The sequence below is a fragment of the Pseudorca crassidens genome, chromosome 13, assembly GCF_039906515.1.
Source record: "Pseudorca crassidens isolate mPseCra1 chromosome 13, mPseCra1.hap1, whole genome shotgun sequence".
NCBI lineage: Eukaryota > Metazoa > Chordata > Mammalia > Artiodactyla > Delphinidae > Pseudorca > Pseudorca crassidens.
The window spans coordinates 48,330,010-48,355,193 of NC_090308.1; the positions used below are offsets into that span (position 1 = coordinate 48,330,010).

Genomic DNA, 25,184 nt, shown 5'->3' on the forward strand with positions numbered 1-25,184 from the left:
TAACTCTTAATTTCCTGAAGATTAAAACCCCCTTTCTCCTTAACTTATTTTTATCTTCAAACCTCAGAGGAAATGATTGTACAGAAAGGTTACATCTGAGGCTGACGACGGAGACAGAATTGAAATTCATCACTTCTAGGGGGTAAGGAAAGGACCCCCGCCCCAATCCTCACAAGGTCCAAAGGGCAGCACAAAGGGCCAGTCTAGGCCCTGAATGGTCTACCAGGACCGCAGCAGTTGTGCCTTTGCACCCGTTACTGAATTACACCATCACCTGGGGAAGGAAGGAAAAACATGGAACGCTTCATGAATTTGCGTGTCATCCTTGTGCAGGGGCCATGCTAATCTTCTCTGTATTGTTCCAATTTGGGTATATGTGCTGCTGAAGGAGCACTGTTTCTGTTTTTTATGTTTTGGGTTTTTTTGGCCGTGAGGCATGTGGGATCTTAGCTCCCCGACCAGGGATCGAACCTGCACCCCCTGAATTGGAAGGCAAAGTCTTAACCACTGGACCGCCAGGGAAGTCCCCCACAATACCTTTTGAATTTTGACCTATGTACACACACACACAAAATAGTATTAAAATACTGAAGAGGGGGGAATGCTCAAAAAGCCTGAGTTAACCAAGTTCACATAACTTGCTAGGGTGAGACCTGGGCGTCAGATTTCCTTACTTCTATTTAAAGATTCTTTGCAATGTGTCATGATTATTTTTTCATCTCTTTGAAGATGTTTACTGCTTTTGTGACTTCAGGGGTCTGAGATTTCTAGTTTTCATATTTTAAAAAGGTGAGTCCTCCAGACTTTGGGGCATGGGACACTTGTGGGAGATCAACATTAATGTAGTTTTTCTCCAATGATCAGTGCAAGACATAATATACAGAGACAGTTATTTTATATCATGCAAATTGGGGAAGACTTGGAAACCATCCCATACAAAATACCTCTCTACTAGTCTGTTCAAAGACCTGAAAGAAATCCTACTACTGTAAACCTCTTAAGAGAAATGCAAATATTTCTAAGAGAGGTACTCTCACACTCTGAACAACCATTATTAACTCCGCCTGAAAAAATGAGTTTATTAGGTTCCTACCTCCAGGTCAGATTCCAAGAGCAAGCTCCTAGAGGAATGGGACTAAGGATAGTAAATTTCGATAAAAAACAAAGTTTTAAGGCCCAGTTTTATCATCTGTAAAATGAGTGGGCTAGACCAGTGTCGCCTCAGATTTTCTTCCTAAATACTGCTCTGCTACATACCTTATTTCGTTTGTTCCATGGAAAAACTGGGATGTGTGAAAAGGGGAGAGGGGATTGTTTTTCTTACTTGTCAGATGAGGAAACTGAGGCTCGAAAGAGTTGGGTCTCTTGTCCAAGATCATCAGGCAAGGAGCCTGTTTGACATGATCATTAAGTCCAGGTTCAGTGACCTTTCCACATCATATTCGTTGCTTCATCTTTTGAGCCCCTACTACAGTGTACGGTGCTGGGATACAAAATTGAAAAGATGAGGCTCCTGCCCTCTTGGGGTCTGGCCGCCATTGGAGAAGATAAGTACCTAGCCACATGGTCAGCTCCATGCTGGAGAGAGAGATAGATGGGAGGATGGAGAGTTGGGAGTGGGGATCAGCTAAAGCTTCACAGGAGAGGCACATCGCTGAAGCTGAACTCGGAAGGATGAGCAGGTGTTTGGCATAAAGAAAGGGAGGGCCAGTGCTCTCAGGAGAAAAGATTTCACCTTAAAGTGGGACGCAAGGTGCAGTGAGTTGTCTGCAGCAGATTGTCAGAGAGAAACTTTGGGGCAGAGGGGCCTTTCAGCTTCTTTTGGATAACATCATTTGTCATTCCCTTGTTCAGGTCTGTGCCAGATTGTTGGGGTCCTAGGCTCCTTCTAACTGGCTCCTCTGCCATCCCTATGTGGTCCTTTATTAAAGGGGCTATATTATGAAAGAGGATGAAAAGTGACAGACGAATAACCAACCACGCCATAACTTCTTCAGTTGTTTTATACTTAGTTTTACTTCCCAGATTATGGAGTAGGGGATTGGAATCACCCTTGAAGTTTTCACAAGATTCAGTAACACACCCAGGTTACAAGTGAAGGACAAAGACAAAATTTTCATCATTGATTAAAAGAAGAAATCCATCAAGGCTACTGCCTGGGCCAGCTGGAGTCATGGGTGAGGGCTCCTGGAACGGGACAGGTTGCTACCAGTTGGCTTTGAGACACCGCATTGTGCAAGCCTCCCCTTAACATCCCAGAAACGCACTTTGGAAGTAGAACTAGGAAGTCTCTCTCTTCCCTTCCTCACGTTTGCTCCTCAATTTTTGACCACTTGGGTCAGTATCACTCTGACATACATCTGTCTCTGACATGTCAGTGGTTCTCATTTAGCTCACTTACAGACAGACAGACAGACACACACACACACACACACACACACACACATATACAGACCTCTTGTACCTCTCTCCTGAAGTGGGTGAAATCCATCTTCTGCTACACTCTTTACATTTCTGACACAGATACAATACTCAGGGCTCCTACCCAAAACTCTAATTCATTTCATGTTCTTAAAAGAGACCTAAGTTATTCCAAATCTTTTGTCCATTTTACAAATTCCCTCGTTTGCTTGTTTTCTTTTACGGTAATGGGGGAACACTGCATTCACCTGAGTCTTTCTTAACACATTGCATTTGTTTATGTCAATCCTTTTAAAGCTGCTCCAGGTAGATCCCTTGGTGGGTGTGCAAGTGAAATGCACCAGAGAAAGATTGTGCTGTCTAGGATAAGAGAAAATTGCGTAGTTCACGAAAGAGTGTGGGAGGGAGGGTGAAGATGAAAAGAGGAAGGAGGAAAGAGAGGAGCCCGAGGGGCCAGGCCACCACCTTCCCAGTCAGCCAGGTTTGTAACCTCAGGGACTTCTCACCTCTTCACATTTATGTGCCCTCCCCAGGCAGCCAGCTGCCAAAGCCTGCCATTCTTCCTTCTCTGCCTTTTAAGTGGTAATCTCCTTCATTCTGTTTTTACTATCACATCTTTAACCGGGATCCTGAACACTGAGCTCGGAGTATATCAGCCTCCCAGCGGACCAATTTATCAGCTTCCCGGCTGACCTTCCTACCACCAAATTCTCTACCCTCTGTCACACTCCCATTATGAGACCAATCTTCCTAAAACATACTTTGTCCACCACATTGGACAAAGCCTTGGCGGCTCCCCACAGACGTTTAACTAAAGCTCGCTAGTTTTAGCCTAAAATTCAAGGCCCCATGCATGTGGCCCTAACTTATTCTTTTTGGCCTAGCTTCATAGCATTAGCTATTAGTAAACACTTACCAAGGGCCAGGCACGCTGTTAAAAGCTTCTAAATGTTGTTTGTCTAGTTGGAATCTCTTTCCAGGAAAGGTGTTTGTCCCCCCGTTAGTGAGATCCCATCAGGTGGCCATTAACGAGAGCTGAGCATGTGACACAGACCAGCCAATCAGAGCATTCTTCCACCCCAAGCCGCAGGCCAGCCAATCAGAGCATTCTACTCTCCCCCATCTCCAAAACCAGCTGTAGGAAATTTGACTTAAAGGTACGAGAGAGAGTGGGTTTCTCTCTTCTTCTGGGGTTGAAATCTACACAGAAAAGCAGAGAAGAGCAGAGAGGAGAAGAGATGGAGAATGAGAGAGAGGGGGAAACCTGATGACATTGTCCCTCTGGATCCCACCACGCAGGCAGCTAGTTATACGTCCGGCCTTTTACCATAATGAGTCAAAAAGTCCGTTCCTTACTTAAGCTTTTCTGAGTTAGGTTTGCTGTTATTTGCAACTGAAACGATGACTGGAGCACTTTACAGGACTTAGCTCATTAGACCCTTACCATGGCCCGGTGAAGTAGGACTGTCACTTTCAATCATTTTGATGAGGCAGTGACACTAGAGAGATGTGACTTTCCCAGGGTCTCGCAGCTTTTATTGCGGAGATATTTACGACCAGGCGTCCGACTACAGAGCTCTTACGGTGTGTTCTAAGGCCCTTCAGGAAGACATGCCCAGTATTTCCTGTGTGCCAGGTAGGAGGCTGAGTGCAACACACGCCTGCTCCCATCCCATCTGCTCATGTGCTGCACACTATGGCCTCACGCAGGTCCTGACTTTTTACATCTGGATCTTTACTCAGGCTATCTTCTCCACCTGAGCATGCTCCCTACCCCACCTCTGCCCGGCCATATATACTGAGCCTTCAAATCTGAAATCAAATGTCAAATCCTTCTGGAGGCCTGTCCTCAAAGGCCTCACCCAGAAGAAATTACTTCCTCCTTTGAGTTTTAAAGACTTTGACTTGAACACAGGGCCAAATGGGTGTCTTCCGGGGCTTACTGCACAGTAACTTGTGGGCATTTCTTATGGACGTTGAGGGGACTTGTGGTTTGAAGTCACCAGATTTCCGCTCCAGTCATTTCAACGGTAACTCTGCAAAACCCACACGTTTTGTAGCAAGCAGTGCCAGTGTTGTGGTCATGAGTGGTAGCTTTAGAGTGTACAGGGCTGGGCTGGAACCTGGCTCTGTAACTCTCAAGCTTCGGCAACCTTAAACAGATTGTTTGTTCTCTGGGTGTTTCATTTTTCTTATCTGAGTAGGGAGATGAGAACAGCATTGATTTAGAGAGCTGTGAGACGTAAATGAGATAACCAACGTTAAGGCCTTAGCATACTATCTGGCATATAGCATATATCTCTATCTATCTGTCTATCTATCTAAAGTTTTTATGTAAGGGATCATAGCTTCTACTCATGTTGCCTCCTCATACAGAGCAGACACAAGTAAAACATGTATTTATTAAGCGAAGGACCAGTCTTACAAATATCCACTCCCTTAAACCTTCTCCCAGGCTTCTACAGCAAATGACCAATTACAGCTGCTTGAGGAAATGAAAGACAGTTGGAAGCAGCAGGAGAGAGGTGGGGGGGTGGGAAGGAAGAGGGAAGATGGGGGTCAGGAAATAAAAGCCCCTTTCAAGGAAGAGTATTGGGACTTCCCTGGTTGTCCAGTGGTTAAGACTCACCTTCCAACACAGAGGGTGTGGGTTCGATCCCTGGTCAGGGAGCTAAGATCCCACATGCCTTGTGGCCAAAAAAGCAAAACATAAAACTGAAGCAATATTGCAACAAATTCAATAAAGACTTTAAAAATGGTCCACATCCAAAAAAAAAAATCTTAAAAGACTATCATAAGAGCAGCGAAGGTAATCAAAAACCAGAATTATTTTTGTTCCTTAGACCACCCCTTCCTTCATCCCTTATTTGTCTTCTCTCAGTGGACATCAGGTGAGGTAGCCAATGACATAGGCTCCATTATCTTTTGGAATTGTGCAGCGTTACCAGTTCAATCCTCTTCCTATAAGTGGGCATGAGACGGTCGTGCTACAGTGGTGGCAGCAGCTGCACCTGCAGTTGCAGCAGCCTGCTGACTTCTGGGCTGCAACTATGGTGGTGTGACCTTGAAACAAATATTCAAGCTGTGGCCCCTGACTCCTCCTCCAGCCCTTCCAACAATATTGAAAGCATATAATCCCTTTTATTGTATCCCTCTCTTCTTGAAATACCTAGAGAGGTTTCTGTTTCCAGCACTAACTTCTGCTTAATACATATAATATATTTAAAACAGCATATTAAAATTAGTTTTAAAATGTTAGTCAATTTAAAGTTTATTTTAAAATATATTTATAAACATGATATATAGATATGGCAATTATCATGAAGATGATCACCCATGGCTGGATACTAAAGTTGAGGAGACACGGATCTCGTTTAACACTCATAACCAAGTTGGCACTATTATTACCTACAAGAGAAAACTTTGAGAGGTTAAATGACTTGCCCAGGATCACACAGGTACTAAGTGATTGTTCTGACTCCACCTTTTTTAAACTGGAGAAAGGACTTGGAACTTCATTTGATTGTCATCAAGGATCAGACATCAAGCAGCACCTGAGCTGTGTCCTGAAGAATTAATTGATTTAGCCAGTAAGCTGGGGAGGTGGGGGGGGATTTCTAGGCTGAACAAACAGCATGAGCAAAGGGATGGTGGTGTGAATGAACATCCCTCATCACAGGATCCGATGGAACCTTACAATTCTGGAGAAGAGGGACATGACTGGAAGTGATGCTTGAGAGGTAAGCAGGGATCCAGTCCTGGGAGGCCTTGGAGGCCATGCTGAGGAGATGAAACAATTCTGAAAGCCAGGGGGCCATGGAAGGATTTTACTGATGGCATGGTCTATTTACATGGGAATTTTAGAGAGGTCATTCTGGTAATCTGAGGCGTGATGGGTGGAGTTGTCTAGTAGAGAGCTGGGATAAGGGGCTAGAGCTATGGGAGAACAGTGGGCTGGGGGGGTCTATAGGTAGGTGATGAGAACAGAAACCATCTATTTTTTTTTTTTTTCTTTTTTTGCGGTACGCAGACCTCTCACTGTTGCGGAGCACAGGCTCCGGACGCACAGGCTCAGCGGCCAGGGCTCACGGGCCCAGCCACTCCACAGCATGTGGGATCTTCCCGGACCGGGGCACGAACCCCTGTCCCCTGCATCGGCAGGCGGACTCTCAACCACTGCACCACCAGGGAAGCCCAGAAACCATCTATCTTTGCATGGTTGATGGTCCACATTGAACAAGACAGTCCACATTGGGATGAGGGCTGGGATCTGGAGGCTGTGGGACCACAGGACATCAGAATATTTTCTCACATGCCAGGGACCCTAAGTCACCCAATCTAACAACTACTCTTAGATTTAGAAGGATGCACGAACACTGTTTTCTCTTAGGCCCCTTCCTTTATCCCCTCCCTATCTGCCCATGTCCCTTCCACCCACTGGCAGAAATACATCTGCACTGTATTTGTGTTAAAATGACCTCATTGTATTTCTAAGATGGAAAGTGTGCTGTTAGTGGGCTCCTCTTTAGGAAAACCCAAGACTTGTCTGAGTGGTGGGTAGTGTTTGAGCCAGGCCCTTTTAGTTTTCTTCCATTCATTTGTGGAGAAACTGGTGCCCTTAGGAAACTGCTTAAATTTTGTTTCATTATTCCCTATGTTTGGATTATGTCCATTCAGTCATTCAATACATACTGACTGTATTCAGTCATTCAACACACCTGCTATATGTCAAAGTTCCTGCCCTCATGGAGATTATATTCTATAGTAGTGATAATATATATATATATATGATATGGTAGTTATATATATATATATATTAGGTTGAAGAAAAATAAAACAAGGTGTCATGGTAAGGGGCTAGAGAGTGATGAAGACTGATACTTGAGGAGGAGCAGAGGAATCTTCTCACAAAAGACAACATTTGAACAGTGACCTGACTGAAGTAAGGAAGTGGCCATATGGCTCTTGGGGAAACAGGTCTCAGGTAGAGGAAATTGAACTCAGAAACAGACTAGATTTGTGGTTACCAGGGGCAGGGGGTGGGGGTAGGGGTAGGGAAAATGGGTGAAGCTGGTCAAAGGGTAAAATTACCAGTTATAAGATGAATAAATTATGGGGATCTAATGTACAGCATAATGAATACAGTTAACAATACTGTATTGTATACTTGAAAGTTGCTAAGAGAGTAGATCTTAAAAGTTTTCACCAAAAAACTATGTGAGGTGATGGATGTGTTTCCTAACCTTACTACAGTAATAATTTTGCCATTTATACATACATCAAGTCATCACATTGTACACCTTAAAATTACACAACGTTATATGTCAATTATATCTCAGTAAAGCAGGGAAAATAAAAGTTACAGGAAAGTTTCCAGACTGTGGCAGGCAGGGCGTGATTTTTTTTTTTTTTTTTTTTGTTCTTGTTTTGTTTTTGGTTTTGGCCGTGCTTTGCGGCTTGTGGGATTTTAGTTCCCCAGCCAGGAATCAAACCCAGGCCTTTGGCGGTGAGAGGGTGGAATCCTAACCACTGGACCACCAGGGAATTCCCTGTTTGATTTTATTGTTGTGGCTGTTTTATTTGGGACATAATCTTAAATTGAAAAATAAACAGAAAGTCAAAGTGGAAAAAAAAAAAAAAGAAGTTCTGAAGTCGAGGGAATAGCAAGTGTAAAGTGCAGGGACCGGGGTGTGTTTGCTGTGTTAGAGGAATGAGCTAGGAGGCCAGTGCGGCCGGAGTGAAGAGTGGTTGAGAAACAGAGGTAGGAGATGAGTCAGAGAAGCAGCCAGGGTCATGGAAGGACTTTGATTTTATTCTAAGTGCGCTAGGAAGCTGCTGAGCAAGGGAGTGTCACGATCTGAATTTTATTTATATATGTATATTTTTTTCCCATAGAAAGCAGAAAAATTATTTATTCCAAAAGATGGCAGAAATAAGAAATTCATCCTGAAAATACACTTTGGTATATATTTTTGGTATAATTCTGGTGAGACAGATTTTCCCTCTGAACATGTTCTCCTACTGACTGCCCCACTGCAGTCTTACCGTGTATAACAGTTTTCAAACGCTTCCCTCATTCTCATGTTGTGAGCAGGCAGCAGCCACCTTCAAACACACAGGATCCGAGGAGACACAGTAACATTATTTCTCAGAAGGATGGTACTTTCTATCTCGGAACAGTACATAAACATTTTGTGGAGGCAGCACAGTTTAGATTAAATAGACACATCATTCATCAAAATGTAAAGAAGGAGACAGGAAAAAATACTGCATTCTAGAATAAGATATTCAAATGTGGTGTGAATGTTTAAGGCAGCTGACGGCCAAAGTGGGCAAGTCAGGGAAGGTGGTCTGGGTATGGAGGTGCTTTTGCATCTAGAGGAGTTCTCTTCGTGACCTCAATGACTGAGCCCTGGCGAGCAGGTCTTCTTCCTCAAGGCCAATGATGTTTGAGGTACCTACCAGATGGTTTCATTTTTCAACTGTGGTCCAAAGCGAGGGTTAAGTTGGGCCAGGACTGCAATCAGCCAAAAGAGATAGCAGCAAACTGAACAGGTCACCAAGATGGTGATGATAATGATGATAACTCCCCAGTTGGGACCCTTAGGGATGAACCCAGGGCACCAAGAAGCCAAGGAAGCCCTAGAACACACTCATCACGACGAGAGGCACTGTGAAGCCAGTATACGCCATGGTTGCTGCGGGAGATGTCAGTCCCTGCCCCGCCACCTCACTTTGGTCCCATCCGGAAGTGTCAACTTGAATTATATTTTTCAGAAATGCTTGCCTGCTGTGTGGGGCAAGGGAGGAAGCAAGGGGACCAGTTAGAAGGATGTTGCATACTCTAGCAAGGGATGATGGTTTGGATAAAGAGGTTAGCAGTGGAGGTGGAGAGAAGTGTTCAGAATCAAGCTCTATTATAAAGGCAGAGCAACTAGAATTTTCTGATGGAAAAGGATGTGGAGTGTGAAAACGGGAGAGGAATAAAAGAAGATACCAAGGGTTTTGGCCTAAGCAACTGGGTGAAAGTAGTGCCATTTACTGAGGTGGGAAGTTCTGGAGAGAAGCAGGATTGAGGGTGGCCATGGTAAGTTTGAGGTGGCTTTTAGATAGGTGATGGAGACATGGAGAAGGTAGTGGTATTAACAAGTCTGGAGTGCTGGGGTGAGGTCAGCTTGGACATATAAATTTGGGAGTCATTAATGTAAGTTTTGAAAGCCATAGGACTAGATCACGGGTTGGTATGCTGTTTTCTGTTTGCCAGCAGAAGGGCAAACAGAAGGTCCAGATAGTAAATATTTTGGGCTTTGTGGGTCATACAGTCGGTCATAGTTACTTAAGTCTGCCACTGTAGTATGAAAGCAGCTGTAGGTAATCTATCAATGAATGAGCATGACTATGTCCCAATAAAACTTTATTTGTAGAAGCAAGTGGCAGGCCAGATTTGGCCCATGGACTGTAGTTTACTAACTCTTGGGCTACATGATGCTACTAGGGAGAGTGTAAAAAGAGAAAAGAGAGCTCAGAGCCCTGGGGCACTCCAACATATAGAGAAAATGGGAGGAAGAGGAGGATCGAAGAGACTGAGATACAGAAAGTGGCAAAGTAAGAGGAAAATCAAGAGACGGGGCTGGCACAGAAGCAAAGGAAGATGTTTCAAGAAGGACAATATGATATTGTGGTGCCAGTAAACACTGTGAAAGATTTTGAAATGAGCGCCCCCCCCGCCCCCACCTGCCAAATAGAATGTCTGTCTAGTATACCCTTTAGGGTTATCTTCATCTTTCATTGTCTTTGAGCTATTTTATAACTTTTTAAGTTGTGGAAAACTGATCATAACCAATGATTCTTGTCCATAGAAATGAATTGCATTCTGTGGAATGCAACTGATTGAGCTGGTGGAATGCAATTACCCTGTGGATAGACCAGTTCTGCATCTATTTGTAAATCTGTTCTAGCATTCCTTATTGCTTTAATACTTGGGCTTCATTGAATTCTTCTTTGAACTGATTGTAACACCTTATTAGTTCCCTCATTAATTAATGATTAAAAGAGGGGCTTCTCTGGTGGCTCAGTGGTTAAGAATCCGCCTGCCAATGCAGGGGACACGGGTTCGGGCCCTGGTCTGGGAAGATCCCACATGCCGCGGAGCAACTAAGCCCGTGCACCAAAACTGCTGAGCCTGCGCTCTAGAGCCCACGAGCCACAACTACTGAAGCCCGCACGCCTAGAGCCCATGCTCCGCAACAAGAGAAGCCACTGCAATGAGAAGCCCACACACCGCAACAAAAGAGTAGCCCCCGGACTTCCCTGGTGGCGCAGTGGTTGAGAGTCCGCCTGCTGATGCAGGGGACGCAGGTTCGTGCCCCGGTCCGGGAAGATCTCACATGCCGCGGAGCGGCTAGGCCCGTGAGCAAGGACCGCTGAGCCTGCGCGTCCGGAGCCTGTGCTCTGCAACGGGAGAGGCCACAACAGTGAGAGGCCCACGTACCGCAAAAAAAAAAAAAAAAAAAAAGAGTAGCCCCCACTCGCCACAACTAGAGAAAGCCCACACACAGCAACAAAGACCCAACGCAGCCAAAAATAAATAAAATAAATAAATTTTAAAAATAAAATCATTGATGTGTTCATTGTATATTTGTATGCGAGTCATGATTTTACCTTTTTTTTAATTTTTTTAATTCATTTTAACATCTTTATTGGAGTATAATTGCTTTACAATGGTATGTTAGTTTCAGCTTCACAACAAAATGAATCAGTTATATATATACATATGTTCCCATATCTCTTCCCGCTTGCGTCTCCCTCCCTCCCACCCTCCCTATCCCAACCCTCCAGGCGGTCACAAAGCACCGAGCTGATCTCCCTGTGCTATGCGGCTGCTTCCCACTAGCTATCTACCTTACGTTTGGTAGTGTATATATGTCCATGCCTCTTTCTCGCTTTGTCACCGTTTACCCTTCCCCCTCCCCATAGCCTCAAGTCCATTCTCTAGTAAGTCTGTGTCTTTATTCCTGTTTCACCCCTAGGTTTTTCATGACATTTTTTTTCTTAAATTCCATATATATGTGTTAGCATACGGTATTTGTCTCTCTCTTTCTGACTTACTTCACTCTGTATGACAGACTCTAGGTCTATCCACCTCATTACAAATAGCTCAATTTCGTTTCTTTTTATGGCTGAGTAATATTCCATTGTATATATGTGCCACATCTTCTTTATCCATTCATCCGATGATGGACACTTAGGTTGTTTCCATCTCTGGGCTATTGTAAATAGAGCTGCAATGAACATTTTGGTACATGACTCTTTTTGAATTATGGTTTTCTCAGGGTATATGCCCAGTAGTGGGATTGTTGGGTCATATGGTAGTTCTATTTGTAGCTTTTTAAGGAACCTCCATACTGTTCTCCATAGTGCTGTATCAATTTACATTCCCACCAGCAGTGTAAGAGGGTTCCCTTTTCTCCACACCCTCTCTAGCATTTATTGTTTCTAGATTTTTTTGATGATGGCCATTCTGACCGGTGTGAGATGATATCTCATTGTAGTTTTGATTTGCATTCTCTAATGATTAGTGATGTTGAGCATTCTTTCATGTGTTTGTTGGCACGCTGTACATCTTCTTTGGAAAATTTCTATTTAGGTCGTCTGCCCATTTTTGGATTGGGTTGTTTGTTTTTTTGTTATTAAGCTGCATGAGCTGCTTATAAATTTTGGAAATTAATCCTTTGTCAGTTGCTTCATTTGCAAATATTTTCTCCCATTCTGAGGGTTGTCTTTTGGTCTTGTTTATGGTTTCCTTTGCTGCGCAAAAGCTTTTAAGTTTCATTAGGTCCCATTTGTTTACTTTTGTTTTTATTTCCATTTCTCTAGGAGGTGGGTCAAAAAGGACCTTGCTGTGATTTATGTCATAGAGTGTTCTGCCTATGTTTTCCTCTAAGAGTTTGATAGTTTCTGGCCTTACATTTAGGTCTTTAATCCATTTTGAGCTTATTTTTGTGTATGGTGTTAGGGAGTGATCTAATCTCATACTTTTACATGTAGCTGTCCAGTTTTCCCAGCACCACTTATTGAATAGGCTGTCCTTTCTCCACTGTACATTCCTGCCTCCTTTGTCAAAGATAAGTGACCATATGTGCGTGGGTTTATCTCTGGGCTTTCTATCCTGTTCCATTGATCTATATTTCTGTTTTTGTGCCAGTACCATACTGTCTTGATTACTGTAGCTTTGTAGTATAGTCTGAAGTCAGGAAGCCTGATTCCTCCAGCTCCGTTTTTCATTCTCAAGATTGCTTTGGCTATTCGGGGTCTTTTGTGTTTCCATACAAATTGTGAAATTTTTTGTTCTAGTTCTGTGAAAAATGCCAGTGGTAGTTTGATAGGGATTGCATTGAATCTGTAGATTGCTTTGGGTAGTAGAGTCATTTTCACAATGTTGATTCTTCCAATCCAAGAACATGGTATATCTCTCCATCTATTTGTATCATCTTTAATTTCTTTCATCAGTGTCTTATAATTTTCTGCATACAGGTCTTTTGTCTCCTTAGGTAGGTTTATTCCTAGATATTTTATTCTTTTTGTTGCAATGGTAAATGGGAGTGTTTTCTTGATTTCACTTTCAGATTTTTCATCATTAGTGTATAGGAATGCCAGAGATATCTGTGCATTAATTTTGTATCCTGCTACTTTACCAAATTCATTGATTAGCTCTAGTAGTTTTCTGGTATCATCTTTAGGATTCTCTATGTATAGTATCATGTCATCTGCAAACAGTGACAGCTTTACTTCTTCTTTTCCGATTTGGATTCCTTTTATTTCCTTTTCTTCTCTGATTGCTGTGGCTAAAACTTGCAAAACTATGTTGAATAAGAGTGGTGAGAGTGGGCAACCTTGTCTTGTTCCTGATCTTAGTGGAAATGCTTTCAGTTTTTCACCATTGAGGACAGTGTTGGCTGTGGGTTTGTCATATATGGCCTTTATTATGTTGAGGAAAGTTCCCTCTATGCCTACTTTCTGCAAGGTTTTTATCATAAATGGGTGTTGAATTTTGTCAAAAGCTTTCTCTGCATCTATTGAGATGGTCATATGGTTCTTCTCCTTCAATTTGTTAATATGGTGTATCACGTTGATTGATTTGCGTATATTGAAGAATCCTTGCATTCCTGGGATAAAACCCACTTGATCATGGTGTATGATCCGTTTAATGTGCTGTTGGATTCTGTTTGCTAGTATTTGGTTGAGGATCTTTGCATCTATGTTCATCAGTGATATTGGCCTGTAGTTTTCTTTCTTTGTGACATCCTTGTCTGGTTTTGGTATCAGGGTGATGGTGGCCTCGTAGAATGAGTTGGGGAGTGTTCCTCCCTCTGCTATATTTTGGAAGAGTCTGAGAAGGATAGGTGATAGCTCTTCTCTAAATGTTTGATAGAATTCGCCTGTGAAGCCATCTGGTCCTGGGCTTTTGCTTGTTGGAAGATTTTTAATCACAGTCTCAATTTCAGTGCTTGTGATTGGTCTGTTCATATTTTCTATTTCTTCCTGATTCAGTCTTGGCAGGTTGTGCATTTCTAAGAATTTGTCCATTTCTTCCAGGTTGTCCATTTTATTGTCACAGAGTTGCTTGTAGTAATCTCTCATGATCTTTTGTATTTCTGCAGTGTCAGTTGTTACTTCTCCTTTTTCATTTCTAATTCTATTGATTTGAGTCTTCTCCCTTTTTTTCTTGATGAGTCTGGCTAATGGTTTATCAATTTTGTTTATCCTTTCAAAGAACCAGTTTTTAGTTTTATTGATCTTTGTTATCGTTTCCTTCATTTCTTTTTCATTTATTTCTGATCTGATTTTTATGATTTCTTTCCTCCTGCTAACTTTGGGTTTTTTTGTTCTTCTTTCTCTAATTGCTTTAGGTGCAAGGTTAGGTTGTTTATTTGAGATGTTTCTTGTTTCTTAAGGTAGGATTGTATTGCTATAAACTTCCCTCTTAGAACTGCTTTTGCTGCATCCCATAGATTTTGAGTCGTCGTGTCTCCATTGTCATTTGTTTCTAGGTATTTTTTGATTTCCTCTTTGATTTCTTCAGTGATCACTTCATTGTTAAGTATTGTTTAGCCTCCATGTGTTTGTATTTTTTACAGATCTTTTCATGTAATTGATATCGAGTCTCATAGCGTTGTGGTCGGAAAAGATACTTGATACAAATTCAATTTTCTTAAATTGACCAAGGCTTGATTTGTGACCCAAGATATGATCTATCCTTGAGAATGTTCCATGAGCACTTGAGAAAAATGTGTATTCTGTTGTTTTTGGATGGAATGTCCTATAAATATCAATTAAGTCCATCTTGTTTAATGTATCATTTAAAGCTTGTGTTTCCTTATTTATTTTCATTTTGGATGATCTGTCCATGGGTGAAAGTGGAGTGTTAAAGTCCCCTACTATGAATGTGTTACTGTCGATTTCCCCTTTTATGGCTGTCAGTATCTGCCTTATGTATTGAGGTGCTCCTATGTTGGGTGCATAAATATTTACAATTGTTATATCTTCTTCTTGGATCGATCCCTTGATCATTATGTAGTGTCCTTCTTTGCCTCTTCTAATAGTCTTTGTTTTAAAGTCTATTTTGTCTGATATGAGAATTGCTACTCCAGCTTTCTTTTGGGTTCCATTTGCATGAAATACCTTTTTCCATCCCCTTACTTTCAGTCTGTATGTGTCTCTAGGTCTGAAGTGGGTCTCTTGTAGACAGCAAATATATGCGTCTTGTTTTTGTATCCATTCAGCCAATCTGTGTCTTTTGGTGGGAGCATTTAGTCCATTTACATTTAAGGTAATTGTCGATATGTGTGTTCCCAGTCCCATTTTCTTAATTGTTTAGGGTTCGTTATTGTAGGTCTTTTCCTTCTTTTGTGTTTCTTGCCTAGAGAAGTTCCTTTAGCAGTTGTTGTAGAGCTGGTTTGGTGGTGCTGAACTCTCTCAGCTTTTGTCCTTGTAAAGGTTTTCATTTCTCCATCAAATCTGAATGAGATCCTTGCTGGGTAGAGTAATCTTGGTTGCAGGTTTTTCTCCTTCAACACTTTCAATATGTCCTGCCACTCCCTTCTGGCTTGCAGAGTTTCAGCTGTTAACCTTATGGGGATTCCCTTGTGTGTTATTTGTTGTTTTTCCCTTGCTGCTTTTAATATGCTTTCTTTGTATTTAATTTTTGACAGTTTGATTAATATGTGTCTTGGCGTATTTCTCCTTGGATTTATCCTGTATGGGACTCTCTGTGCTTCCTGGATTTGATTAACTATTTCCTTTCCCATATTAGGGAAGTTTTCAACTATAATCTCTTCAAATATTTTCTCAGTCCCTTTCTTTTTCTCTTCTTCTTCTGGAACCCCTATAATTCGAATGTTGGTGCATTTAATGTTGTCCAGGAGGTCTCTGAGACTGTCCTCAGTTCTTTTCAGTCTTTTTTCTTTATTCTGCTCTGCAGTAGTTATTTCCACTATTTTATCTTCCAGGTCAGTTATCCGTTCTTCTGCCTCAGTTATTCTGCTATTGATCCCATCTAGAGTATTTTTCATTTCATTTATTGTGTTGTTCATCATTGTTTGTTTCATCTTTAGTTCTTCTAGGTCCTTGTTAACTGATTCTTGCATTTTGTCTATTCTATTTCCAAGATTTTGGATCACCTTTACTATCATTATTCTGAATTCTTTTTCAGGTAGACTGCCTATTTCCTCTTCATTTGTTAGGTCTGGTGGGTTTTTATCTTGCTCCTTCATCTGCTGTGTGTTTTTCTGTCTTTTCATTTTGCTTATCTTACTGTGTTTGGGGTCTCCTTTTTTGCAGGCTGAAGGTTCGTAGTTCCTGTTGTTTTTTGTGTCTGTCCCCAGTGGCTAAGGTTGGTTCAGTGGGTTGTGGAGGGTTCCTGGTGGAGGGGACTAGTGCCTGTGTTCTGGTGGATGAGGCTGGATATTGTCTTTCTGGTGGGCAGGTTCACGTCTGGTGGTGTGTTTTGGGGTGTCTGTAGACTTATTATGATTTTGGGCAGCCTCTCTGCTAATGGGTAGGGTTGTGTTCCTGTCTTGCTAGTTGTTTGGCATAGGATGTCCAGCACTGTAGCTTGCTGGTTGTTGAGTGAAGCTGGGTGCTGGTGTTGAGATGGAGATCTCTGGGAGATTTTCGCTGTTTGATATTATGTGGAGCTGGGAGGCCTCTTGTGGACCAGTGTCCTGAAGTTGGCTCTCCCATCTCAGAGGCACAGCACTGACTCCTGGCTGCAGCACCAAGAGCCTTTCATCCACAGGGCTCCTTAATTTGGGATGATTCCTTGCCTATTCATGTATTCCACAGATGCAGGGTACATCAAGTTGATTGTGGAGCTTTAATCCGCTGCTTCTGAGGCTGCTGGGAGAGATTTCCCTTTCTCTTCTTTGTTCTCACAGCTCCCAGGGGCTCAGCTTTGGATTTGGCCCCGCCTGTGCGTGTAGGTCGACGGAGGGCGTCTTTGCTCAGACAGGACGGGGTTAAAGGAGCCGCCGATTCGGAGGCTCTGGCTCACTCAGGCCGCGGGGGCAGGGCGGGTCACGGAGTGTGGGGCGGGCCTGCGGCGGCAGAGGCCGGCGCGACGCTGCTAGCCCGAGGCGCGCCGTGCGCTCTCCCGGGGGAGTTGTCCCTGGATCCCGGGACCCTGGCAGTGGTGGGCTGCACAGGCTCCCCGGAAGGGCGTGTGGCTAGTGACCTGTGTTCGCACACAGGCCTCCCGGTGGTGGAAGCAGCGGCCCCAGCGTCCCATGTCCGTCTCCGGGCTCCGCACTTTTAGCCGCGGCTCGCGCCCGTCCCTGGAGCTCTCTCAAGCAGCGTTCTTAATCCCCTCTCCTCGTGCACCAGGAAACAAAGAGGGAAGAAAAAGTCCCTTGCCTCCTCGGCAGGGCCAGACCTTTCCCCAGACTCCCTCCCGGCTAGCCGCGGCGCACCAACGCCCTGCAGGCTGCGTTCACGCCGCCAACCTCAGTCCTCTCCCGGCGCTCCAACAGAAGCCGGAGCCTCAGCTCCCAGCCCCTCCCGCCCCGGCGGGCGAGCAGACAAGCCTCTCGGCTGGTGAGTGCCGGCCGGCCCGATCCCCTGCGCTGGAATCTCTCCGCCTTGCCCCCCGCACCCCCGTCGCCGCGCTCTCCTCCGCGGCCCCCAAGCTCCCCCACTCCGCCACCCGAAGTCTCCGCCCGCGAAGGGGCCTCCCAGTGTGTGGACACTTTTCCTCCTTCACAGCTCTCTCCCGCCGGCGCAGGACCCGTCCCCATCCTTTTGTCTCTGTTTAGTTTTTTCTTTTGCCCTAACCAGGTACGTGGGGGGTTCCTTGCCTTTTGGGAGGTCTGAGGTCTTCTGCCAGCGTTCAGTGGGTGCTCCGTAGGAGTTGTTCCACGCGTAGATGTATTTCTGGAGTATCTATGGGGAGGAAGGTGATCTCCGTGTCTTACTCTTCCGCCATCTTCCCGGAAGTCCATGATTTTACCTTTTAAAATTATTTTTTAACGGTGGACATTGAGTAAAATAAGGATTGAAAACTGACCATGGAATTTGGCAATATGGAGATCATGGTGACTTTGGTAAGAGCTATTTTGGAGAAGTAGTAGTAAAAGATTGGAGCAGATGCATAAAACTAAATGATAAAGACACATGGGCACAGGAAAAAGTAAATAGACCAATGGAACAGATTAAAGAGTCCAGAACAAACCCACATGTAAATAGAAACTTTATAGATGGCAGAGGTGAAAATGCAGAGAAAAGGATGGAATATATTCCATAAATGGTGCTGGGACAATTTTTTACATGTATGGAAAAAACCAAAATTGGATCTTTACCTCAAATCAAATAATCTGTTCCAGTGACTTTAAGACCTAAATAAGAAAAGCCAAAGGCTAAAACTTTTAGAAGAAAATAGAATATTTTTGTGACCTCATGGAAAAACAAAAATTTAAAACAAAATACAAAATCACAAACTATAAAGGAAAATATTTATGGATTTGACTTAATTAAAATAAAAAAGTACCACTTCTGATCATCAAAAACACCATAAAGAGATTGAAAATACAATTATTCCTAATGCTTAACTGACAAAGGTGTCTGGAATATGCAAAAAGCCCTTACAAATCAAAATAAATAAAAATAACCTAATAGAAAAATGTGCAAGAATATGAATAAGCAATTCTCAGGAAAGGAAAACCAAATGATCAATGAAGATATGAAAAGATGTACAACCTCAGTACTAATTAGGGAAATGCAGATTTAAACTCCAACATAATACCATTTCACATCTCTGAAACTGACTAATGTTTAAGGGTCTGATGAAACAAGTATTGTGACAAAGGTGTGGGGAATTTTATAGCCTCCCAGTTGGAAGGCAAATTGGTATGACCACTTTGGAGAGCAATTCAGCAATATTTAATAGTTGATGTATGTGCCTTACAACACAACAACTCCATTCCTAGGTGTATACTTTAGAAAAACTCTAATATATGTACATAGGCACTCTTTATAGCAGTGTTGCTGTAGTAAAAATCTGAATACAATCTGCATGTCCATCAATTAGAAAATGGTTAAGTAAATTGTGGTTTGTTGGAACAATGGAGTACTAAATAACGATGAAAAAGAAATGAACTAGAGCTACACATATTAATATGTATGACTTTCACAAACATTCAGAGGAAAAATCAAGTTGCAGAGTACATGCACATACCTAGATTTTAGTGATATATCTTGCACATTTTTTGTTAGATTTATCCCTAAATATTTATATTTTCAGTGCTATTAAAATGTTTTTTTTAATTTCAATTTCCAGTTGTTCATTGCTAGCATAGAGACATACAGTTAATTTGTTGTATATTAATCTTGTTATCATGCAACTTTGCCAAAGTCACTTTTTCTAATAGGTTGTTTTGTGTGTTTTTTTTTTGTAAACTCCATCAGATTGTCTACATAGATTATCATATCATCTGTGAATACAGACAGTTTTACTTCTTCCTTTCCAATCTGGAGAACTTTTTCTTTTTCTCTTTTCTCGCCTGAACCCCCAGTACAATATAGTGGCAGTGAGAGTGGACATCCTTATTTTATTCCTGATCTTAGGGAGAAAGCGTTCAGTCTTTCAGACATTAAGTATGGTATTAGCTATGAGTTTTTTGTTGATGACTTTTATCAGATTGAGGAAATTCCCTTCTGTGATATTGTAATATAATAAGAAATACATATGCCGTCTTAATTCTCAGTTCCTGATACAGAGCTCCTAAAGCCCTTGTAAGTTCCTGAGTGATAGGGGTGATAGGAGGATCTATTGTTATCATATTTGGTCTTAATTCCCAGTTCCTGACACAAGAGCTTCTAAGACCCTTAGAATCTCTAGAGTGATAAAGGTGTCTTTCTGGTAGTAAGATGACAGGTGGCTGGAGGCCCCTAGATAACTTAAAAATGGGGGCTGGTTTCTAGAAAGACCAAGGCAGGCATTAGAAAGTTAGAACTTTCAGTCTTACTTTCTGACCTCCCAGGAAGGCAGGGGGCTGGAGTGTGAGTTAATCACCAATGGCCAATGATTTAATCAACCATGCCTGTGTAATGTAACCTCTATTGAGATTGAGAGAGCTTCTGGGTTGGTGAACATATGGGGTGCTGGAAAGGTGGCGTGCCTTCTGTGCTTCTTCCTCCGTACCTCGCCCTATGTATCTCTTCATCTGGCTGTTCATCTGTAGCCTTTTATAATAAACAGGTAAATGTAAGTAAAGTGTTTTCCTGAATTCTATAAGCTGTTCTAGAAAATTATTGAACCTGAGGAGGGGGTAGTGGGAACCCTGATTTTTCTCAGTTTATCAGAATTACAGGAAGCCTCGGACTTGCGATTGGCATCTGAAATAGGGGACAGTATTGTGGGACTGAGCCCTCAACTTGTGGGATCTGATGCTAACTCCAATAGTTAGTGTCAGATTTGAATTACATTTAGGTAACCCAACTGGTATTTGGAGAGTTGGAGAACTGGTTGTTGGTATGAGCAAAAACCCACACATTTCATGTCATAAGTGTTCTATGGGCAGAAACAGATCATAATACCTTCTATTACTAGTTTGTTGAGTGTCTTTATTACGAAATTTTGTTAGGTTTTTTGTCAAATGCTTTTTTTTGCATCTATTGAGATAATCATATGGTTTTTCTTTTTTAGTTTGTTAGTATGGTGAATTTTATTGATTGATTTTCAGATGTTAAACCACTCTTGCTTTCTTGGGATAAACCTTACTTGGTCATGATGTATTGTCCTTTATATAGAAAGATGCATTCAATTTGCTAAACTTTTGTTAAGAATTTTTTATGTCTATCTTCATGGGGTATACTGGTCTGTGGTTTTCTTATGTCTTTGCCTGGTTCTGGTATCAGGATAATACTGGACCATAGAATGAGCTGGGAGGTATTCCCTACTCTTCAGTTTTCTTGAAGTGTTATGTGCAGAATCAGTATTATTTCTTCATTAAATGTTTGGGCCTTGGCTTTTCTTTGCGGGAAGGTTTTTAACTACACATTCAATTTCTTTAATAGATATAGGGCTATTCTGGTTATCTGTTTTTTTCTTGAGTGGGTGTTGGTAGTTTGTGTCTTTCAGGGAATTTGTCCATTTTATCTATGTTGTGCCATTTCTATTTGGTGTAATTAGAATAGCAGATAAAAGTTCAACTTTCCCCATATCTCCCCCCCTTCCCCCACCACGTGTACCTCCCCAGCATTTCCAACCTTAAGACTTTCTAGTTAGTAAGAATCTACCTAATTAAAAAAAAATCCATTCCAAATTGTTTATTACTTAATGGATTAATCATTCCAGGAGCATTTGCATTTCAAAAGAAAATAGAATTATTCATAGCAAAAATAAATAAATCGTTAATGGTGTTATTTCAGGCTTTGTGACAAGTAGGTAAGGGAAGTACTTTGGGAGATGCGCTTTCCTCTTTTTCAAATCCTCTTCAAGTACAAGTTTGCTATTTTCACTATTCTGCTTAAGTTTCTACCCAGGGAGTTCCCTTTGCCCTTTGGTTAACATAAGATATTTCACACAGCTCTGCAAGATCCTGCCACTTCTCAGGGTCATGAGAATCCATTCTCTATGCCCTGCTCTTGTACATCCCTGTCCTGGCCCTCAAAAGGGTGGACTTCTCTGAGAAAGCGATATTTGTGCCCAAGAGTGGCGTCCAGAAATGTGCATATAAAACCAGGTGCTGGGGTAGACTCACGCACAAGTTTGAGAGCCACGGAGGTAAGGCGCGCGGCTCCAGACCGAACCCCGGCCTCCGCATTCCCGCCTTGGGCTGTCGGGCGACAACCTTTACCCAGGCACCGGCGCTTCCCTCGAGCGGCGACCCAAACGGACGTGGTAAGTGTCCAGAGTCTGATGGGGCGGCGGGGAGGCCGCGGGAAGTGGCGGGGCTGGGCGCACCGTGCTACTGCGGGCTCCGGGAGCACAGCGCACTATGAAAGAGGCCGCGGCGGCGGGGACTCGCTTGATGGGAAGAGAGAGGAACAAAGCCTGGCCCCGCGCGCGGCTCGAGCACTTTGACGCGCGGGGGACGCAGAAGCCGGGGCGGGCCGAGGCGCGGCGGGCGGGGGCCGGGCTGGGTTGGGCTAGGCTGGGCTGGGCTGGGCGCTGTGCCTGCAGCCCCGGCTCTAGGCGAGCCTCGCGCGTCCTGCTTAGGAGCGCGGGGCACGGCGGCAGCATGGGGTGCGGCAGCGTGGGGTCCGGCAACTTGGAGCTGATTTTTGACAGCGTGGGGCACTTTGGCAGGTAGGGAGTTGGAGTGGGGGTGAGGAGGGAGGTCGGTGCCTGGGGGCGGAGGGGGAGCCGAGTCGGGGGAGGCGCCGGTGGGGTCTGTTTCTTCCAGTTGCGACGGGTTTCTCGCGCTGAGCTCGCGATCCGAAAACATTTCCATCCCTCCTTTCCCAGAGAAGTCGGGAGGCCTGCGTCCTGACTCCTGGCCCTGGCTGGGCTCATCCTCTCGAACTCTGGCGGCGGCACCTCCCCAGAGCAAGCAGTGGGCTCTGGGGCTCGCTTCGGGAGTGGTGGGTGCAGGGCTCGTCCGGCGCGCCTACCGCTTGACAGGTGGAACCTGGGGCGCGCCGTCTGCGGGTGCCGGCGTCCGGAGCCCCGGCTGGAAAGCCAGCTCACAGGAGTAGAGGAATGCCGGTTCTCGGCGGCTCATTTCTCTAATCGGCCAAACGGGCTCCTCTTTCACTTCCCCAGACGACTGCTGCCCCGCCCCGCCCCGCGGTAGAGTCTTCCTCAGTGCCTGGCAGGTATTGAATTGCTCCAGAAACAACCTTTAGCGGTTGTTGTTTTGTTTTGTTTTGTTTTGTTTCTGTTTATAGAAACCTAATATGTGCCAGCTACACAGTGCTTTATTTGATGCCCACGGAATCTTGCAAAGGGGGTGAATCCTTACCTTAATGATTGGGAAACTGAGGGACCCACAGGTCCCTCAGTCTGTGGGTCAAGGACCCAAAGCTACGGCAAGGTGGGACCTAGGTTTAACCTTTGTACGATTGTCACCCTCTTTTCATTTGTCAAGTTAATTTTAAAAATTTAAAGTGTATTCATTCATTCATTCATGGAGAAAACACTTCTCTGTCTTACCTGGAACGTTTTGGGAGGAGAGGTAGCTGGGTGAGGGGCCATACAGCGTGCGGATCAGAGGTTGGGAGCTCAGTCTGAATCCTGGCCTGCCACTCACCGCGAACGTGACCATGGGAATACTGTGCCTCAGTTTCCTATCTGCCAAGTGAGAATTATAATCATTCCTGCCTTTAGCTCCCTCCCAGGCTTGTGGTGAAGAGATGATGATGTGCTGTTCTCCAGGGTGGAAAGTTGCACAAAAAGTTGGTTATGATTCTCAGTGTCCACAAAAAAGAAGTGGTGGAGCAGGTAGAGGAGGGGCAGGAGGTGCCAGCTCTCCCCTGCTTCCTCCTGACACCTGCGTTATTGAATGCTGAGCTGTGCCTGGCTCTGTCATAAGTTCTTTGTATATGTTACCTTCTTTAACCTTCACTACAGTCCCATGGTATGGGTGGCATCACTCATTTCACACATGAGAAAACCAGGCCTTGTGCCTACATCACAAATCTGTTAGTAGCAGAGCAGAACTGGACGTCCACTGGCCTTCACAGTCCATGCTGTCAACCATGGTGCTCTCCTGAGCACAGCCCTGGGACTCAGCCAGGCCCTTCATGTATTCCCAGGATCACGTTAGCAGTGAGTGGCAGGCCAGGATTCAGACTGAGCTCCCAACCTCTGATCTGCACGCTGTATGACCCCTCGCCCAATATTATCTCATCTTAGACTCCTTGAAGAAGAATAGCATGAGGATTACAAAATCAGCTCCGGGGATGGATGTCTGAGTTCCGATCCTAACTTACCAATTATTAACCGTATGGTCTTGGACATTTGACTTACCACTTCCTCATCTGTAAAATGGGGGTAATAATAGTACTACAAATGTTTATTGTAAGCACTCCACCTTCAGCCTCTCATTTCATCCTCACAGTAACCCTATGAGGTAGTAGTTACTAATGCCATTCTTTCCCCATGTATTTTAGGGATTAACTAAGGTACTTAGGTGCTATAACAAAAAGATCCCTCAGTTGGAGTTTGTTCCTCTCTGGTAACTGTGCAGGGCAGGTTGTGCTCCATGGGGCTGTCCAGGGACCCAAGCGGGTGAGGCAGCTCCGCCATCCGTGGCACCGGGGGCAGCTGCTCCATGTCCTTACCCGCATGGTCAAATGTGGCTCACCATGGTGGGAGAGGGGAGAATGGATTTTGAGAGACAGCTCTTAGCCAGCCACAATAATGTATGCAAAAGTCTTATTATTCAGTGAGTTCTCAATAAATCATGGCTATTATTACCTGAGTCCCCATCCTAGTGGGAAGGGTAGATTGTGAAAGCTGCTTATAGGAAGGAAAAGGGTAACAAGTCAATGCTTACAGCAAAAGGTGAAAATAGTGTAAAATACTATAAAATATCACAGTACCCATATTTTCTTTGGCATTTGCTCTAATTGGTCTTTTTATTGTTTATAAGCAGAGAGTTTATTGTGTATTATTATTATTTAGTCTTAAGGAAACCTAGTTTATTGTGTATTATTATTATTTAGTCTTTTTTTTTTTTTTGCGGTACACGGGCCTCTCACTGCTGTGGCCTCTCCCGTTGTGGAGCACAGGCTCCGGACGCGCAGGCTCAGCGGCCATGGCTTACGGGCCCAGCCGGTCCGCAGCATGTGGGATCTTCCCGGACCGGGGCACGAACCTGTGTCCCCTGCATCCGCAGGCGGACTCTATTATTTAGTCTTAAGGAAACCTAGTGAAAGTGTTAAGTAGAAAACCCTAATTATCTCTCATTTCTCATTAGTCATTTCTAAGGTGCGGAAGCACTATCCTAATCACCTTTAAGAGAGGAAAGCAGGACACCTAAGAAGAATTAGGTTTCCAGGACTCGTCCTGAAGCCATATTGAAGTTACAAAAACTTCATGGCTTAAGTCCCATGTTAGAGGGAGTTGAGGAAACCAAGATTCAGGCATCTGTGTTGGGGGATCTAAGAACCTGGATCTTTGAGTTATCTTGGGATAAAGGGAGAGATGGTTTAAAATTTCAGAGTTGGAATGTTGAGCCTTGTGACTGACTTAAATCTATGGATGTAGGTACCGGGGCCAATATATGAACCTTTTAGGTTTTTTTTTTTTTATTTTGGCTGCATTG

The 25,184-nt window shown here is 43.7% G+C and overlaps 1 protein-coding gene, 1 non-coding gene and 1 pseudogene across 2 annotated transcripts in view; 1 reads left to right on the forward strand and 2 right to left on the reverse strand.

Annotated features, from left to right (window-relative positions):
* Positions 1–288: 288 nt before the first annotated feature.
* On the reverse strand, positions 289–394 carry LOC137205135 (U6 spliceosomal RNA). Its single transcript, XR_010933999.1, has one exon. It is a non-coding gene; the product is annotated as a U6 spliceosomal RNA (small nuclear RNA).
* Positions 395–8,723: 8,329 nt separating this feature from the next.
* On the reverse strand, positions 8,724–9,114 carry LOC137205005 (V-type proton ATPase subunit e 1 pseudogene; annotated as a pseudogene).
* Positions 9,115–22,102: 12,988 nt separating this feature from the next.
* SLC22A16 (solute carrier family 22 member 16) overlaps positions 22,103–25,184 on the forward strand; it is a 33,312-nt gene continuing 30,230 nt past the window's right edge. Inside the window, exon 1 of the mRNA XM_067702950.1 lies at positions 22,103–22,222. Coding sequence (XP_067559051.1) covers positions 22,155–22,222 — 68 coding nt within the window. The 5' untranslated portion in view covers positions 22,103–22,154. The remainder of the gene's footprint in view (positions 22,223–25,184) is intronic.